Genomic DNA, 16,536 nt, shown 5'->3' on the forward strand with positions numbered 1-16,536 from the left:
TATCCAGGCTTCTCATCAAGGAAATAATCCTGTGCTTAGAGTAAGTTTGGCAAGTGGGCAAAGAGTTTGGTGGGGTTTCCTCCAGAATATGATCTTAAAAACTGAAACTACGAAGTTTCCCCCAGAATCACAACTTAGTTGAATATGTCCTTCTACAGACAGGCCATCCAGCCCAGGGCCATATCCCCTAGCTTTGCCTTCCAAGTGGTTTTCCAGACTCATGATTCCCCTCTGCCCTAGGGAGCACAGCCATGCTGGTTGAGGCTAATAAGAGTTCTGAGTCTAAAACATCAGTCTGGGGAAAGCTTGATCTACTCCAACTGGGAGCAAGTCTCCAGCAGAGCAAGAGCTTCCCTCACCTTCCTGCCAAGGGCCCCCCTTTTTTTAACCAGGAAATGCCATGGGGAATTGAACCTTGGCCCTTCTGCATGCAAGGCATTTGCTGGGCCACTTGGTCCAACAAGAGAATAACAGCATTTATGCCTTTTATTCTGGTTTTTGGATACCTGAGATGTGTCTTTTTAGTACAGTACCTGCCCTATTCTTCTGACTGTAAGGCCTGCTGGCTCAGGCCAATGGCCCATCTAGTCTGGGATCCTGTTCTCACTATGGCTAACCAGATGCCTACGGGGAATGAGCAAGCAGAACATGAGCACAAGAGCACTCTCCTATCCTGCCATTTCCAACTCCTGTTCAGAAGTATTGCTGCCTCCAGCTGTGAAGGTACAGCATAGGCATGTCTGGTAACCATTGACAGCCCTCTCCTCCAGGACTGTTGTTCTAACTGATTTTAATATTCTGTTTTTATACGGTTGTAACTTGCTGTGGGACCTTGTGGTGAAGGATGGGTAAGAAATCCAGTCAGTATCATTACTACTACTACAAATGCCCTGGGAGTTATGCACATGTTGAGAAAGGAAGGAAAATTCTGCAGCGAGACAACCCAAATCCTAAGGCTAAATTCTAAGGCCCATGTAAACTATTCCCCTTCAACAAATCTGCATAAAAATGACCAAGTGTTAAAAGAGTAACAAAGAAATAAGCAGCTAAGAAATTCAAACACACTCCTACTGTAACTGGAAACAAGAGTGAGGATTTATTATTTCCTTCTGTATAACTTTTATAAATATGCCAAGCATGGCAGGAAGCAGCTGTTCCCAAGAACAGACAAGAAGCTGGACATTCTCGCATTTCCCCAGAACACAGCAGCAGTTATAGTGCACTGTTCTCTGCTTCAGTCTGTGCATCTCTACTAAACCTCCTTAGAAACAGACAGAGATCCAGAAGGCAACTGTAGAAAGGGGAGAAGGATGGGGCTGGTTCAAACTTCAAACTCAAATTCAAAGTACTGGGGATCAAAATAATGGATGCGAACATAGCCGTCCTCTCCACCACTGCTGTAACTGAAAGCAGAAACAAAGCAGAAACAAAGTTATAGATTCAATTCCAGGAGTTCCAGATTTGACCCTGGTGAGATGCACACCCACTTAGAACACAGGGAGATGGACACCCTTACCTCTTTCCATCAGGGTGGAAAGCGACACTGTTAATAGGGCCAAAGTGGCCCTTGACTCTCCCAAACTCTTCCTCAACGCCCAGGTGGAAGAACCTAGAACCACGAAGGAAAAGGCAGTGAGATACAAGCAGCAGAGACCAGATCTTCATGATGAGAATATCTTCAACATACCTCACTAAAGAGGTAACCATTGTCTACTGGTTGCTTGGGGAATTGCTTGGGGACTGCATCACCCCCATCACGGAATAGGAGAAGCCAAAATTTGCTCACCTGGCCTCAAACTTGCCAATCCTGGTGGAAGTGGTCGTCACATCCATGGCCTCCTGTCCACCACCCAACACCACCTGCCAAATAGAGAATGGGGGGTGGGGAGAGAACACATCAGTCACACACTCCTTTGTAATGTGTTAATGGGCCAAGGACTCAGAGCTCAATACAGGATGTCTTCGCTTTCTACCACACAGCAAAACATACTAAGGATAGCCTAACTTCTGTCTACACTCTGGTAACCTCTAGATTAGATTACTGTAATGCATTGTACATGAAGCTGCTTTTGAAGGTGCTTCAGAAATTGCAGCTGGTGCTATAGAGTCTTATGTGTCTTAGGACCCCAATACCTCAAGGACCACCTCTCCCCATATGATCTGACCCAGACCTTGCAATCATCATCTGAGGCCCTTCTCCATGGGGCCCCACCGCAGGAGTTCTGGAGGGTGGCAACATGCAAAAGGCCTTTTTCAGTGCTGGCTCCTTGCTTGTGGAATGCTCCCTGCCCTGCCCCCCCAGGGCAGCTTGCCTGGCACAATCATTACATACCATCAGGCGCCAGAGAAAAAACATGTCTCTTCCACCAGGCCTTTGGCTTTTAATTATCTGTGACCTCCTTCAGTGGGTGGGGCCTTTTAAAAATAGGCCTTTTTAAAAAATATGAATGTGTTTCGGTTTTTTCCTGTTCTGTTTAATGCTGGTTTTAATGTATGTGTTATTTATTGTTGTAAGCCGCTGTGGGTAACTTTTGTTTTTTAAAAAGCGACCAATAAGTTTAATAATAAATAAATACTTAAATACATAAATAAATAATATACGGATGTTCCAGTGCCCACCTGAATTCTAGGAACTCTCCCAGCAACCAGACAACAGGGATGATAATCAATACTCTAAGCTCTGGCCCACCTGAGTGTCTCCAAGGGGTAGGGAAATGGGGAAGCCTAGCCAATGCTCCCTGCTTGCTCTTTCATTCAAGTCTTGCCCCTCCAGCTCTCATTGTATTGTCACATCACACCTACCCAATCCTGCTGAAGCCAGGTAGAGCTGGCAAAGGAGACAATGCACAACAAACAGCATATATTCAAAAGGTAACAGAGTCTAGCACCTCTGTCTCACATGGGGAAGATCCTCCACAAGCCTCTGGGACTCTATGAATGTCTAGCTATGAGGACGGGTGGGGATGCCCCAGGACAAGGGAGAGGTGCCCCATCTGGCCCACCAACATACGTGATCAAAGATGGGGGAGAGGGCTGCGGAGTTCACTGGCCGCTCTGTCCGGAACGTCTTCAGGTGGTCAAGCGTCGTGCAGTCAAACAGCTGCAGAGGAAGAAGTGAATTGGCAGGCGCCTTCTTAGCACAAGCATCTCTTAAAGACACAAAGCATCAGAGTCCTGGGAAAGGTCCCAGTCGCCCGCTCTGGGAACGCCACAGCATCATGTCTAACCAGCCGAGCACACGAAGCAGACCTCTCAGCCACTGCAGAGACCACCTGTTTTAAGCAATCTTCAGTCCTTTGGCCAGCTGAGACAGGAGTCCCAGGTTGTGCCACCAATTCCAAACCAGGAAACTGATACTTGGTGCAAGCAACTCTTGTGCCATATCAAACATAAGAGCCTGGGAGACGGATCAAGCCAATGGCGTATCTAGTTCAGTGGCCACCCAGATGCCCAAATGGGAAGCCTGCAAGCAGGTCTCAGGCACAAGAGTACTCCCTCCACCTGTGATTCTTAGCAACGGGGTGTCAGAGGTGTACTGTCTCCAACAGTGGAAGTGGAACCTATTCATAAAAGCCTTCTCTTCCAGCACTTCCTAGTGTGCTAAAACACGGATGCGGAGTATGAGAAGCTTCCTTTTGGGGTGAACTTTTTACCTCTCAGTGGCTACTAATGGGTTTCACACACAGTGCCAAGACAATCACTCACCAATCCCAAATTCCACACTTAAGAGGGCAAATCAGGGAAAGATGCAGGACTCACCTTGGCAGTGTTATCCTTGGAGGCAGTGATGAACATGGTCATGTCTCGAGAGGTCTGAATGTCATTGATCTGTTTGGTGTGCTCCTTGACATTCATGAGGACCTCTCCTGACTAAGAGAGGAAAGAGAGGTGAAGAAACTGAGCGCCTCCAGACCAATGGAGGGAGAAACAACATCTTTCTCAAGTCCTGAATATAACAACAACAGTAACATTAATAGAACATATTTACAGGGTTTGATGCATTTCACATATGGCCCAATAATTCATACAACGATCTTGTAAGATGGGACAGTATTACCATCACCATACTGCAGACAGGGAAGGGCTCAGGTGAAAGATGTCAACCAGTTCACATTGATAGCTACTACAGTTATAGCAGTTGTCATTAGCACCAATCTTACAGAACAGAATTACTAGGATAACTGTTAGAATTAGTGACCCCTAACTGAAGCTCATGGGATGGCCTTCAGATAATCATTCCCTTTCTATCTAGTTTACCCCAGAAGGTGGTTATAATGGTAAATGATATTTATTTTAATGCATTTTTAGGCTACCTTTCTGAGCAAAGCCCATCCAAAACAGCTTACATAATAAAAAAGAGAAAAATAATACAAAACATTAAACTTAAAAACAACAACTCATCCAAGTTCCTCTTTAAAAAAAAAAAAGAGTCAGGGGAAAATAAACATAATTCAACAGGATTGCAAAGCACATTGGAGAAAAAAGAATCCTCATCATAGTGGCTGGATGTGGTTTGGTTATCATTTGGTTATCAGCTGCAGCTCACAGTTCCAACCCACACTAACCTTTGCACTGAACTGGTTCAACTCCCCATTCTCATGTCCCGCAATGATGTATTCCCCAAGGGGACCCCAAACAGCGCTGGTGATTTTGGAATCACTACAGGGGATCTTCATGTATGGCTCGTTGTCCTCTGTAGACAAAGCAAAACCAGGTGAGATTCAGAGATGCCAAAGGGCAGGGGAGGCAGCCACCCATCCCAACCCTGAGCCCTCCATCTGGTGACCTCACCAATCTGGCTGGAGTCACGGAGGTCAAAGAAGCTCACAAAACACTGGTAGCCCATTTGTTTGTCTGTGGAAAACATGATGATGTTCCCTCCAAAGTCGAAGCCACAGGTACGCACAGCTGAGTTGGTCTTGACCAGAGCAAGCTGCTTCCCTAAGGGAAAAGACATAACACATAAAAAGAGCTTGAAGGAAGATGTGAAAATATCTGCATACCAGGTCTGTCAGCTCTGACCAGCTCTTCTAGGCCTCAGGCACAGGAGTAGGGTGGTTGGGGACAGAGAGCTTTCCCAGCTCTGCTACCAGAGGCTTTTGAACCAGAGATGCTGAGGGCTGGATGCTGGTATCTTACTGATGCAAACCCAGTGAACTGCAGCCCACCTCTTATTGCCAGATAAGTGCCTGCCAAGCTTAGAGTTCAATCCCACACGTTTACCCAAAAGCAAGACCAAATGAGTTCCAGTGGGGCCTTCTCCCAAGTCAGTCTCAGGTTGATAGGTTTTTAATCAAGCCTTTCCCAACTTGGCACCCATCAGATGTTCTGGACTACAACCCCCACTAGCCTCAGCCATCTTCCACCCTGCCTCACTACACACAGTGCTCCCATTACGTCACAAAAGATTTTGTTTGAGGTTCTACCTGTCTCACAGTCCCAGAGCCGGCAGCTGTTGTCTGCAGAGCCTGTCAGCACGTGCCTCGTGTCCCCTATAGGAGCAGTCAAGGAACCCCAACGCAATTATGTACAGCTTACAGAAGGAGGTGGATATGACTTACTGCGCAGCTTCAAGTATCCATACTGAATGAATTCCAAAACATGGCTCATCCAACCTTTTGCTGTCAGGTGTCTGGGGCAAAACCTCAACATCTTTCGTATGAATCTAAGAATCCAGGGAGTTTCTTTTAACCAATCTATATTCTTTTAAAAGTTGGTGTTCCTAGGATTATTCTTACCATCTGCTAATATGTTCAAAGTCATATTTGTATTTGTACTAAATCATTAGCCTCTTAGTCAAACTCATGCATCTGATGAATTAAGTTATTGTCTGTGAAAGTCAAGCACAACCCTTGTCTCTTTGATGGTACAGGCAGCTACTCTACCAGAACCCCCAAATTAGTGGTCAAAAGTAACATCAGCATTAATGTAAGGCCCAGCCACTACTCCAGGAGTAGCCAATGAAATGCCCATGTTGCTGGACTCAGCTCCCATCAGCTCCAGCCAGAATGGCCAATCAATGGTCAGGGATATAGGGAGCTGGGAATACAGAAATATCCAGAGGACACCATATTGGCTATGCCTCCACTACTCTCTGAAATGCTCACTCCAACTGCAAAGTCTCTCAAGAGTATCTCAACTTAATACTTGAAAAAGGGTCTCAAATATACTGATTTCTAAAACCAAAGGATACAGTCAGCATCCACACACCAGACTGCGCCAGTATGTCCACTGTATGTGCCGAGTCTCTCCCCGTTGACAGAGTACCAAACATTAACAATCTGATAAAAGAAGAATAATCATATTATGAAAATGCACCCAAAACAGAAAGACAAGAACAAAATTACCATCCTCTAGTCTACCTGACTTTGGACAATTTATTGACTACTTAATGGCTTGTGAGAAGCAAACAAGTTTGCACTGAGTTTTCGTGAGGGGGAAGTACTGGGAGAACTGTTTATATGGTTAACTACAAATCAACAAAATATTTGCCTTCAAAAGGACAAGAGAAAATAATATGCTAAATGGGCAACAATGTATACTTTTTAAAGGCAGCAAGAAGATGCAACTGTGAGATAGGTGTAGAAAAGAACAGTTCAAGGAAAACATACCGGATCTTTGGCTACTGTGAATAACAGGTCTCCTTCCCTGTTATATTTGATCTGAGTAATTGATCTCTCGTGGCCTTGCAACAATATGGGTTTCTGTGAATAAATGTATAATTAAATCACATATTCCTTATTATTTATTATCCACCCTTCAACCTAAAGTCTCAGGGTGGGTTACAACATTAAAATAAGTTTAAAACAACTTTCAAATCATAAAAATAAGGTGGCTCCTCAGCTTAGTTACTGAGCTGAACATTAGTCACTAAAACCACAAATAACTACAATCAACTTAAGTCTCCAAGCACAGGGTCTGCAATATGAAGTTCTCTCGGATAAGGCCATTTCGGTTAGGCAAGCGAAGGGGGTCAGGGCGGGGAGGGAAGAAGGGTGAAAATTGTCGTCTCAACAGCATCGCAAGGCGCTCTCTCTCCCCACTCTCTGCCTTGTAGAGGAAACAGAGTTCGGCCATTACTACTTCTTAAACCTACCGAGCAAGGAAAGGGGCGGGTTTTCGGGTAAAAGGGGGTGTCGGCGTTTGTGGGTTGGGGGGAGAATATAAACAAGACAAGGAGGCAGCCTGGATTTGGGGTGTGGCGGCTTCCGAAAGTGTCGTGCGCGCACACGGACACGCGTCCCGTTTCTGCGCGGGGCTCGAAAGAAACAAGCACGAAAACAACCCGCAGTGCGGCCTATACGGGCCTACAGGTAAAGCGCACAGGCAGCGAAACAACGCCCGGGTCAATTAAGAAACCTAATTCGAGAAATCCGGAGGGCGGCGGGGGAGAAAGGGAATCTTACCATGGCTGCGGTGAAGAGACGCCACCAGGAACAGCAACGGCGCCACGAGCGAAAAAGGCAGAGGAACCACTTCCGGCATCAAACCGGAAGAAAAAGCCCGACAGCGGGATTATAGATATAGGAAAAGGAGAGAGAGGTGCATCCAAAGCTTGGTTTCCGTTTGAGGATTCCCCGTATGCGGGGGGGGGGGTGCGTCACGCAAGATCACAAACACACACACGCAGAAAGCGAACAAAGATCCCAGTCTCGTTCTAGCTATGCGGTGAGAAGAATAACCATCCGCTCTAGCGCTCTCTCCTCTATGGTTCCCCCCCTTGCGCGCTGCTTCTCTAGAGTCTAGAAGGTCAGAAATATAGATACTGTACAGTTTACTGGAGGGACGTCACAAGCGCCTGAGCCTATTGGGAGGGCGGGGAACCTCCCAGGGCCAGGCGTTGGCCGACCACAGAGGTAGGAAGAGAGAGCGACGCCCCGTCTTCTGCCAAAGAGAGCGTCAATGGCCGACTTCCGTTTTGTACCGGAAAAGCAGGCTGCGCGTCTCTCTAGCCTCTTGCTCGACTGTGGTCGGGTCTGTCGCCATGGTGTCGCCGGGTGAGGAAGTTATTTCCGGTGCCACAGAAATAAGGGCCGGGTGGGGGGACGGTGACCTGGGAACGAGGCCCTCTTAACTGGGAGGGAGGGGAGGGAGCCCTTCTGAGTAACGCGCACAACCTTGCGATGGTCTTTGTTCGATTTATTTGCAGGCCGCCGTTCTGCCCGCCAGCCGTAGCCTGCATGGCCAGTCAGGAAGGTCGCAGGCTCGCCCTACCTGCTTTGAAACTGATTTTGAAATCTCTTCCGTCATCAAAGAGTTATTATTTACAAAGACTGGGAGAAAAGTTTTGAGGCGGGAAGCGGGAAGTGTGTGCGATTTGTTACCAGAAAACGAGGGGCCCACACTAAGTTCAGCATCAGTTTCTCTTTTTCTCTCCCCTCCGCTGCTCTCAAGTGGAGATGGGGAACCTGCAGCCCTGCAGACTCCCAATTCCCATCAGCGCCAGCCAGCAGGGTTGGTGGTCTGGAGTGATGGGAACTAGTTCAGGGACATCTGGAGGACCACAGGTTCACCACCTTTGATCTAGGGCTTCCCATCACCTCATATATTGATGCTGTAGTTTATGCTGTTGGAAGTCTTATGGGTGTGGGGGCTCTGGTACCACAATAAATGGTGTTGGTGCTGGGGAACTGTTAAGACGCTGAACATTGAATCATTCCCTAACTCATGCATTGAAAAATTATTGAAAACAGTTCTTAGACTGTAGGGATTAGAGTGCTGTGTTATTGCAGGTGAAGTTGCTGCTTTGGTCTTAGTGGCAGTTCTTTGGGGAGGAACCAATCCATTTTTGAAAAGAGGAACTGAGGGTCTGGAGCGAGTGAAGAGAGAGAGCAGAACTCTACAGCTGCTGGCAGAAATTAAATTCCTTTGCCTCAATTACAAGGTATTGTTGCACACCACTCCAATCTCATAAGTGGTGTGAGATTCCCAGGGGGTCCAGGTGCTTACCCAGGGTTGGTGTTTTCTTTTGGAAATGAGGCACAGTGGAGACTCTGGTGTCTATGATGTATGGTCTCTTTACACATATATACAACCTAAGCCTATGATGGAGGGATTCACAGCATCAATAGCCCAATAAGGCTTTTCCCATAACTACAGCCTTGGACTCAAGCAGAAATAAAATGTGCTTATTTATTAATGAGATTTGTATGTTGCCTTTCATAAAATGGTATATTAAGGCAATTCAAGGTACAATTTAAAACACAGTACAATAAACTACACTAAATGCATGTATAGTAAAATAGATGGTGGTTCAAAAGTTTACTAAAACATTGCAATCATAAAAGAGCAGACAAATTTTCTAGCAACACAAAATTTAAAACATCAGATCTTTAAATGCCTGAGAGTAAAAATGTTTTAACCTGGTACATAAGATAGTAAAGTAGACATGAAGCAAGGGAGGGTGCTTCACAGCTGAGGCACCACAGATGAAAAAGCTCACTGTTGTTGCCACCTGTCAGGTTTCTGATGTGGGGGAACACTGCAGAGAACTACTGGGTGAGATGCTACTTGCTTTTGGAGGTGACATGAGAGTAGGTGGTTCTTAGGATACCTAGATCCCAAGCCAGGCATCCCAAACTGCAGCCCTCCAGATGTTTTGACTTAACAACTCCCATGACCCCTAGCTAACAGGACCAAAACATCTGGAGGCCGAAGGTTGGTGATGCCTGTCCTAAGCTGTAAAGGGCTTTAAAGGTTGAAACTAGCACCTTGCATTGGCCTGGTAAGGAACTGGTAGCCAGTGAAGAACTTTCAGAATTGATATACTTTGTTCCCAGTGACCCATTCCAGTTAAAATTGTATTAGCCATATTTTGAATCAGTTGCAGCTATTAACAAAAAGAGCCCCAATTACAACACATTACAGTAGACCAGTGTTCTTCAATCTTGGTTCCCCAGAAGTTGGACTACAACTCCCATCATCCCAACCATTTGTGAAGTGGGCTGGGGAATTGTAGGTCAGCAACAGCTGGGGAACCATCTATGAACAACACTGCAGTAGCCTGAAATTGGGTATTAGCAGCTAAGGTCTTTTCAGGATCTCATTGCAGCTCATTGCCATTTCAAATCCAGTAATCCTGGAGGTCTGACCATGCTGTTATTTTTCATTTTTGCAGTACGTGGTGCCATTTGTGCTCAACCAGTGCGGCTCTTTTGTCTACTATCTTACTTTAGCATCTACAGGTTAGTCCTTAATTACTGCTTATAGGGGAAGCGAGTAATATTTGGGGAAGATGCAGACACTTCCAAGTCTTGATTACTGTTTTGTGGCCCAGTTTCAAATAGAACATACTTCAAGTGGGGGTGTGTGTGCAGTTTTTGAACGCTCCCGTGTAAAAACACTAACAAACCTGCAGAGAGAGAGCCAACTCAACAAGTGAGCTTGCTTAGAACCTGCTCAATTTTTTGTTTGTTTACTGACAGAATGCTTTTCACAAGGGGAGCATTCAAAAACAACACCCCTCACCTACAGCTTGAAGTGGTATCATTTACTCTGTCACCTGCACATTCTACCACTTAATTCTGCTGCATGTGTAGACAGAGCCAGAGTCACCATGGCTTTTCTGTGTTTATTGCGGCTCCTCCCACATGCAAGCTTTTTGCAGCATCCACATGACATTTCTGGCACAAACACCAACCCATTATTTTTCATGCATATAACCTGGATTTACTTTTTTATAGTAAATCTGGTAAGTGTAAAAATCCTAAAACCTGTTGCTATATTAAGCCCCCCCCCCCCCCCCCCCCGTCTCTGCAATCTCCTTCACTTACTCAAGGGACTGCACTATCATAGGTCAGTCTGGAAGTATCTTCCCTGCAGACATTTTCCTGCTTGAGGATGGCTTGTTCCCATCCCAGAGCCATTTCATATTTGTTTGATTAGATCAGATGTTTCAGTGGTAACCCTTTCCCTCTTCCATTTCAGACCTGACCTTGGCTGTACCTCTTTGTAACTCTCTGGCTCTGATGTTCACATTAGCAACAGGGAAGGTTCTTGGAGAAGACATTGGCGGTGCAAGTAGGTCTCTCTTTTCCTGAGCAGGTGCCAACTCTGTCAGCTCCAGCTGTGCCCTTCTTACAACTGTGCCTTTCTTCATAGAGAGCTAACAGGATTTGCTTATAAATGAATGCCATATGCACCTCTCTTCCATGAGCAAGTTTCATTGAAGTGGATAGCAACAGGGAGCACTTTCAGAGCTTTTGGTTATTTTTCCATTTTTTCCCTTTAGGGGCAGCACTGGGAATGCTACTGACAGCTTTGGGAGTTGCACTTTGCATAGCTGGGTCTGTACATGAGAAGTCATGAGAACCGTATTGGAAGAAGGACAGAATTTGTGGAAGGCAACAGTTCTCCATGCTAATGCTGGCTCTGCTTGTAGGACACACACACAGCATTTTTGGAGGCACCCAGTGGACTCTGCACAAGCTTAGAGCTGTCAAGGCCTGAAGGGAAAGCATTGTCTTCCTTAACCTCTAGCCCCACTGGTTGGCGGCGGGCCCTGGGTGGAATGACTTGGCATTGGGATGCTCCTGCCAGCCTGTCCACAGCAGAACCCTTGAGAGTTCTGGGGGTGCAATAAGGAGCATTTTCAGCTTGGGCAGGGTTTGTTCAAAGTGCTCAAGAGAGCAATTTTCTGCAAAGGTGAACTAAAAGTGCAGGCATTCCTGCTAGTGCACACACAGAGCTGGGAGGCAGGACAGTGGAGGAAGACAATGGAAGTACTGAACTGTAAAGCCGCAAACAGCATCATCTGGAGGACAATGTGTTGGGAAAGTCTGGTCTAGGCTAATGCCTAGATTTTTTTCTGTAGATTTACTCTTTGATGCTTATTTTAATTGTTTCTTAATCATAGTATAAGCCACCATAGAAAGTTGTTACCTGGACAGGTGATGTGTAAATGATTGTAAAAAAATAAAAACAATACTGCATTTGAGTATGTGCAGAGTGGCTTTTCCCTGCCACTGTGCAACCACAGCTCCCTACCCACCCAAGCTACTGGAATGACAGTGCAGGCTTCTAGGCCATCTTGAGCTCCAGCCCTAAATAAAAATAAATGAAATAAACCCCTGATAACTCTGGGCAAAGCATAAATCTTGTGTTGGCTGCATTTGTAAAGTTTCATGTGTGGACAGCTGTACCCTCTTCTTTGGAAACTCCCTGGTGTTTTCAATGAACTCAAGAAAGAGTAATTAGTTGTACACATGTGAGACTTGCAATGGAGTGCTGCAGTGGTTGTTGGGTTGTTGTTTTTTTAAATAAAGATTTTCTTGGTTTACATAAGTACATGTATTGCTTCTTTTTTCTGGTTGTAAAGTCTTTTCTATAGATTGGTTACATTTGATATGAGACATCATTGTTGTATACAGTTTAAGATCAGGGAAGAGGAGGGGGGAGAGGAGGGGTGGTGGTGAGTGTTGCAGTGTTGAGTGCAAGATACTCCATCTTTTATCCCACCCAGTTTCCCATCAACAGCACCCCTCTCCCCAAAACAGTATTCTGTGGCCACTGAACATGTCTAGTCTTCATTTTTCTATTTTTTAAAAAAATCTAGAAACATTAGCACTCCCCACTCTCCAAGCCTTCAGAAACCCATCCCATGTGTGTAGATTGTCCTTGTATATATACTGCTAATGTAGCAAAGTACAGAAGAACAAGAAAGCAAAGATTTAAGAAGATAACTATGCTGAAGACACATGTCTCCATTTCACCTTTATTCCACTGAGTGTGGTGGTTTGCATGTGGTGACATCACTGCCTCAGTATCACTCAAGGAATAAATAGTTTGTATAAAACGTTGTCATAGCGGAGGGCTGTAAAGGGGCAATTTCTCATGTGACTACTGCGTAATTTTTCCATATAGGGAGGTTTCACAAAAATGGCTCCTTATATGGCAATAAAATATTGTATGCAAACTTAAGTAGCAATAAAATGAAGGTAAAATCAGCCCTCACTAATAAATGTTCATCATTCTTGTGTCAAAGGAGTGGGTCAAAAATGCTGGATGAGAACTAGGGATTCAGTGACAGAAAGAAAGTTGCATTCTTGAAGGAATATTAAACAAGGTCCGGGAGAAAAACAAACAAACCCTGTACTTTAAAACCTACTTTTTAATATATATACTATACAGTGGGAAACTTGAGAGAGATTGCCTGGCTCACCTCTTCCAGCTGTCTCACTGAGAAGGAAAGAGACCCAGGGGTATTGTCAAATTGAAAGCAAAAATGGTTATGGTCTGAACAAGAATTGAGAAAAATGATTATGTGAAGACAGGACTTGCCAGTCTGACTCGCACTGGACCAATGTATTCTGACTCTCATAAAGCCCCTTAGCCCCCTTCCATGATGAACCCTGCTCTAAGAGACACACCCACAACAGGCAAAGCTGTGACATGAAAAATCAGAAGAGAACCTTCACTTGCTTTCACAAGCATGAAAGCTGGGACCATGCAGAGTAGCCAGCTCCAGGGAATCATAAGCCCTTCCCTGCAGTCATGGTGGGAGCTGCTCCCCCAATGCTTGCTTCCCCCTGACGGCTGGTAAGAGCAGCTACATCTGTTTCTGTGTGACTGGGAATATAGGCTAGAGACCTCCAAGTCGGCAGTCACTCTGGGCTCCCCAACTTCTGCTTCAGGATCAAATACTATGAAGAAGGGAGGGAGGGAGAAAAGAGAAAGAAAAGGGAGAAATAAGGAAATGAGTTGTGGATGAAGTCTTGTCCTTTGTACAGCACCTAGTGCACTGTTGGTTCTGAAATGAATATTAAACACTAATAAGCACCAGCATACAATGTACCCCCTTTAGACTCCAATGGATACTGCCTCTGACAATTTTAGCTATTTGTGGCTGAGCACCCACCCACTGAATTTAAAAGAACCAAAAGCTGAAGAATCATCCTAGACCCACCAGCTCTTTTATCAAGGGTGGGAGGGTACTGTAGGCATCATCTTACAAAGGTGTGAACAAGAAGTCACAGCTCCACACCACAGCACCTGCTCTCCTAGCATCTCTTCCCCATGCACAGAAGGCACCCCATGGCTCCTTGAGAACCAGCTCTTACGTTCTTACGGCTGGCGATTGCTTGTTGCAGCCACAGCAGCTCCATGGCCAGGTGCTTTCGGTAGCGCTGGAGGTCAGGCACAGCTTGGGGCATCTCTGGTACTCTTTGGAAATGAAGCTCTGCACAACAAGAGGTGCACAAAAGTCAAGAAACCACTCTTAGTCTGCCTACCCCTTGCCTTTCCCCTCCTGTTGGCTCCTCGTTGCCTACCCCCACCAGGTAATTTTACTGGGGCAGGGACCTGCCTTTTTAGCATAAGCAAAAAGCACCATGTTGGGTGATGATGCTGAAGAACAGAGAAAAACAGTAACTACAGTGGTACCTCTGGATACGAACGGGATTTGTTCCGGAGCCCCGTTCGCATCCTGAAGTAAACATAATACGTGACTGCGTGTCTGTGCGGGTCGCGTTTCGCCACTTCCGCGCATGCATGTGATGTAATTTTGAGCATTTGCGCATGCACGAGCGGCGAAACCCGGAAGTAATGCGCTTCTGGGTCGCTTCAGAGCGCAACCCAAAAATACTTAACTTGAAGCTACTTCAACCCGAGGTATGACTGTACTGCAAAGCAAAGGAAGACAGTGGGTGGGAGCCTGGAGTCTCAAATTGTTCCACATGCCTTACCTTGACTCAACCTTGGAGACTCCATGTCGAGGATCATGCTGCTGCATTCGGACGACATGCTGTTGTGGTGCTTGCCTTCCCCACTCTCTCCTGGCAGGCTGCAGGCATTCCCAGGGAGGCTGCCCACAAGACACTCCTCCTCAGCCTCAGCTGGAAGGCTGCTTGGAAGCTGCATCTTGCAATCAGGGTCTTTTTCGGAGATTAGCTCTTGACAACAAAGCTCTGCCTCCTTTTCATGCAACTTGTTCTTGTTGGCTCCTGGCTCTTGGACACTTAATTCCCTGGCTTTTATTGGTTTCTGGACAGACTATAAGACAGAGGAAGAAGACCACCATTTTCAGTACAAGGCTGCAACAGTAAGCAGCACCCTCACATTTACTGAAGCCAGTTCTCATTTTCCTCTTCTCTTTCCTTCTGGTGCAATTAAAAGCCAGTGAAAGCACTGCCAGCTTCTACCAAGAGCAGAAAGAACCAGCAACCGTACCTTTGGAAGAAACACTGGCACTGGCATGGAATGCCTGTTCCACTTCAGCCAATCCAGATCCCCTTCAATCTCCTTGACGATGCTCTCATATTCCCCCTTTAAGCTTTGAAATTTCTTCCTGACCAGGTAACCCCTGACACGAGCCTAGGAAGAAAATGAATCATAAAAAATAATTATCACAAATTAGGAAGGAATTAGAGGCCATGAGCCCAAGCCTGGATAGAACACAGGCCAGTCTTCTAGGGCTGCCATGACTTCCCCCCACTTCCTGGTCTTGTGCCTTTAAAAAGCAACCCAGCAAGCAGGAATTATACAGTGACGCTTTTTCTATCTCCATCTTTGCCAGGCTGCTGTGGAAGATGCAGGAGAAAGGCCAGTTAGGAAGTTGGCAGTCCTAGTATACTCTGCTCCTGACCCCAATCCCAAGAGAGGAGATGCTGGAGGCAGGAAAGAAAGAGGAGCAAAAGGCATATGTATGTGTGCGTATTTATATATTACATGCTACCACCACCACTTTTGAGAACTTTTCCCTATGGGCATTCTTTAACAGAAGCCACCATTTCCATTTAAAAGCAGCAGCAGCAGCAGCAGCAAAAAATGTTTTAAGCAGAGCAGTTTATTTGCTGCAAGGGAATCACTGAGGAAAGGGGTGGGGTGGGTGAAATGTGTATTTACGCAAAGCAGGCCGTGTTGGGAAGGGAGAGTATCTGCTTTGCATGCAGAAGCTCCCAGTTTTGCATGCAGAAGCTCCTCTCGCCTGCTTTGCACCCTCACCAAGCCCCCCGCCCTCCCATGGCTGCTGCTCCTTTTCAGGGTCTCCAGGGGGATGAGGCCACGATAGGAAGCCAAACCATGAGAAGTAGCACCCCTAGGTCTGCCTTGAGTGGCAGGTCCACCATGCCAACCAGTGCCACCCACTATCCTGGTTCCGGCACCTGCAGCGTTACCACCACCCTCCTCCTCCTTCTCAGCACTAGCTCTTCCTCGCTCTCCGTCATCTTCTTCGGCTTTGGCTGCCCAGGCAACCGCGCTTCCCGATGACGTCTCCGACGCGCGACAAGCGAGACCACATGTTTTTATTCTTGCAGTTCCCACGAGCAGTCGCGAGGTGGCGCTGCCCAGGCGCGCTCTTTGCTCTTCAGCCTGCCCACGTTGTAAAGGGGATGTGTTTCTCTCCGATTCCTTAGAGCTGGTCTTCAGCCGGTTTGCCGCTTACTCTTACCTGGCCTCCCCAACACTGGCCAAATCTTCTGGGTCCTGTAACTGACTGCTGTTCTCCGGGTGCACCAAAGATGTCTTGTCCCCCCGCTCCCTCCCCCCCCCCGCGGAAAACCTCTCTTTAGCGCTGAATCAGAGCAAACATCACTTGGG

At 46.4% G+C, this 16,536-nt stretch overlaps 3 protein-coding genes across 5 annotated transcripts; 1 reads left to right on the plus strand and 2 right to left on the minus strand.

Moving 5' to 3' along the window:
* Positions 1-1,071: 1,071 nt before the first annotated feature.
* Positions 1,072-7,595, minus strand: EIF3I (eukaryotic translation initiation factor 3 subunit I). Its single transcript, XM_079988611.1, has 11 exons — positions 7,407-7,595; positions 6,612-6,704; positions 6,194-6,281; positions 5,427-5,492; positions 4,792-4,941; positions 4,566-4,693; positions 3,760-3,870; positions 3,011-3,100; positions 1,787-1,860; positions 1,517-1,609; positions 1,072-1,403 (listed from the first exon to the last, which is right to left on the minus strand). The coding sequence occupies exons 1-11, from the start codon at positions 7,407-7,409 to the stop codon at positions 1,322-1,324; spliced, it is 978 nt and encodes a 325-aa protein (XP_079844737.1). The 5' UTR covers positions 7,410-7,595; the 3' UTR covers positions 1,072-1,321.
* A 152-nt stretch (positions 7,596-7,747) lies between these two features.
* On the plus strand, positions 7,748-12,282 carry TMEM234 (transmembrane protein 234). 2 transcript variants are annotated; one of them, XM_079988624.1, is made up of 6 exons: positions 7,748-7,997; positions 8,150-8,256; positions 8,733-8,884; positions 10,118-10,184; positions 10,927-11,019; positions 11,231-12,282. In XM_079988624.1, the coding sequence occupies exons 1-6, from the start codon at positions 7,903-7,905 to the stop codon at positions 11,305-11,307; spliced, it is 591 nt and encodes a 196-aa protein (XP_079844750.1). In that variant the 5' UTR covers positions 7,748-7,902; the 3' UTR covers positions 11,308-12,282. The 2 variants fall into 2 exon arrangements, with proteins under 2 accessions (XP_079844750.1, XP_079844751.1); XM_079988625.1 differs by lacking the exon at positions 8,150-8,256.
* A 416-nt stretch (positions 12,283-12,698) lies between these two features.
* IQCC (IQ motif containing C) lies at positions 12,699-16,217 on the minus strand. Of its 2 annotated transcripts, none has more exons than XM_079988622.1 (5): positions 16,101-16,217; positions 15,166-15,309; positions 14,682-14,988; positions 14,058-14,176; positions 12,699-13,640 (listed from the first exon to the last, which is right to left on the minus strand). In XM_079988622.1, the coding sequence occupies exons 1-5, from the start codon at positions 16,161-16,163 to the stop codon at positions 13,602-13,604; spliced, it is 672 nt and encodes a 223-aa protein (XP_079844748.1). In that variant the 5' UTR covers positions 16,164-16,217; the 3' UTR covers positions 12,699-13,601. The 2 variants fall into 2 exon arrangements, with proteins under 2 accessions (XP_079844748.1, XP_079844749.1); XM_079988623.1 differs by having other exon boundaries at positions 16,119-16,178.
* Between the last annotated feature and the right edge of the window lie 319 nt (positions 16,218-16,536).

Source organism: Podarcis cretensis (genome assembly GCF_951804945.1).
Source record: "Podarcis cretensis genome assembly, chromosome: 8".
Classification (NCBI taxonomy): domain Eukaryota; kingdom Metazoa; phylum Chordata; class Lepidosauria; order Squamata; family Lacertidae; genus Podarcis; species Podarcis cretensis.

What these genes read in the sequence shown, in the direction of transcription:
- EIF3I (XM_079988611.1), bottom strand. An exon ending in CCGTGACTCCAGCCAGATTG is followed by an intron (nt 4,694 to 4,791) that starts GTGAGGTCACCA and finishes CTTTGTCTACAG; the next exon opens with AGGACAACGAGCCATACATG. An exon ending in TGAACCAGTTCAGTGCAAAG is followed by an intron (nt 3,871 to 4,565) that starts GTTAGTGTGGGT and finishes TTCCTCTCTTAG; the next exon opens with TCAGGAGAGGTCCTCATGAA.
- IQCC (XM_079988622.1), bottom strand. Translation starts at nt 16,163, where the DNA reads ATGACGGAGAGCGAGGAAGAGCTAGTGCTGAGAAGGAGGAGGAGGGTG. An exon ending in TGCCAGTGTTTCTTCCAAAG is followed by an intron (nt 14,989 to 15,165) that starts GTACGGTTGCTG and finishes TCTGTCTTATAG; the next exon opens with TCTGTCCAGAAACCAATAAA. An exon ending in CAATCGCCAGCCGTAAGAAC is followed by an intron (nt 13,641 to 14,057) that starts GTAAGAGCTGGT and finishes CCTTCTTCATAG; the next exon opens with TATTTGATCCTGAAGCAGAA.
- TMEM234 (XM_079988624.1), top strand. Translation starts at nt 7,903, where the DNA reads ATGGCCGACTTCCGTTTTGTACCGGAAAAGCAGGCTGCGCGTCTCTCT. An exon ending in TGTCGCCATGGTGTCGCCGG is followed by an intron (nt 7,998 to 8,149) that starts GTGAGGAAGTTA and finishes ATTTATTTGCAG; the next exon opens with GCCGCCGTTCTGCCCGCCAG. An exon ending in TCCTTTGCCTCAATTACAAG is followed by an intron (nt 8,885 to 10,117) that starts GTATTGTTGCAC and finishes TCATTTTTGCAG; the next exon opens with TACGTGGTGCCATTTGTGCT.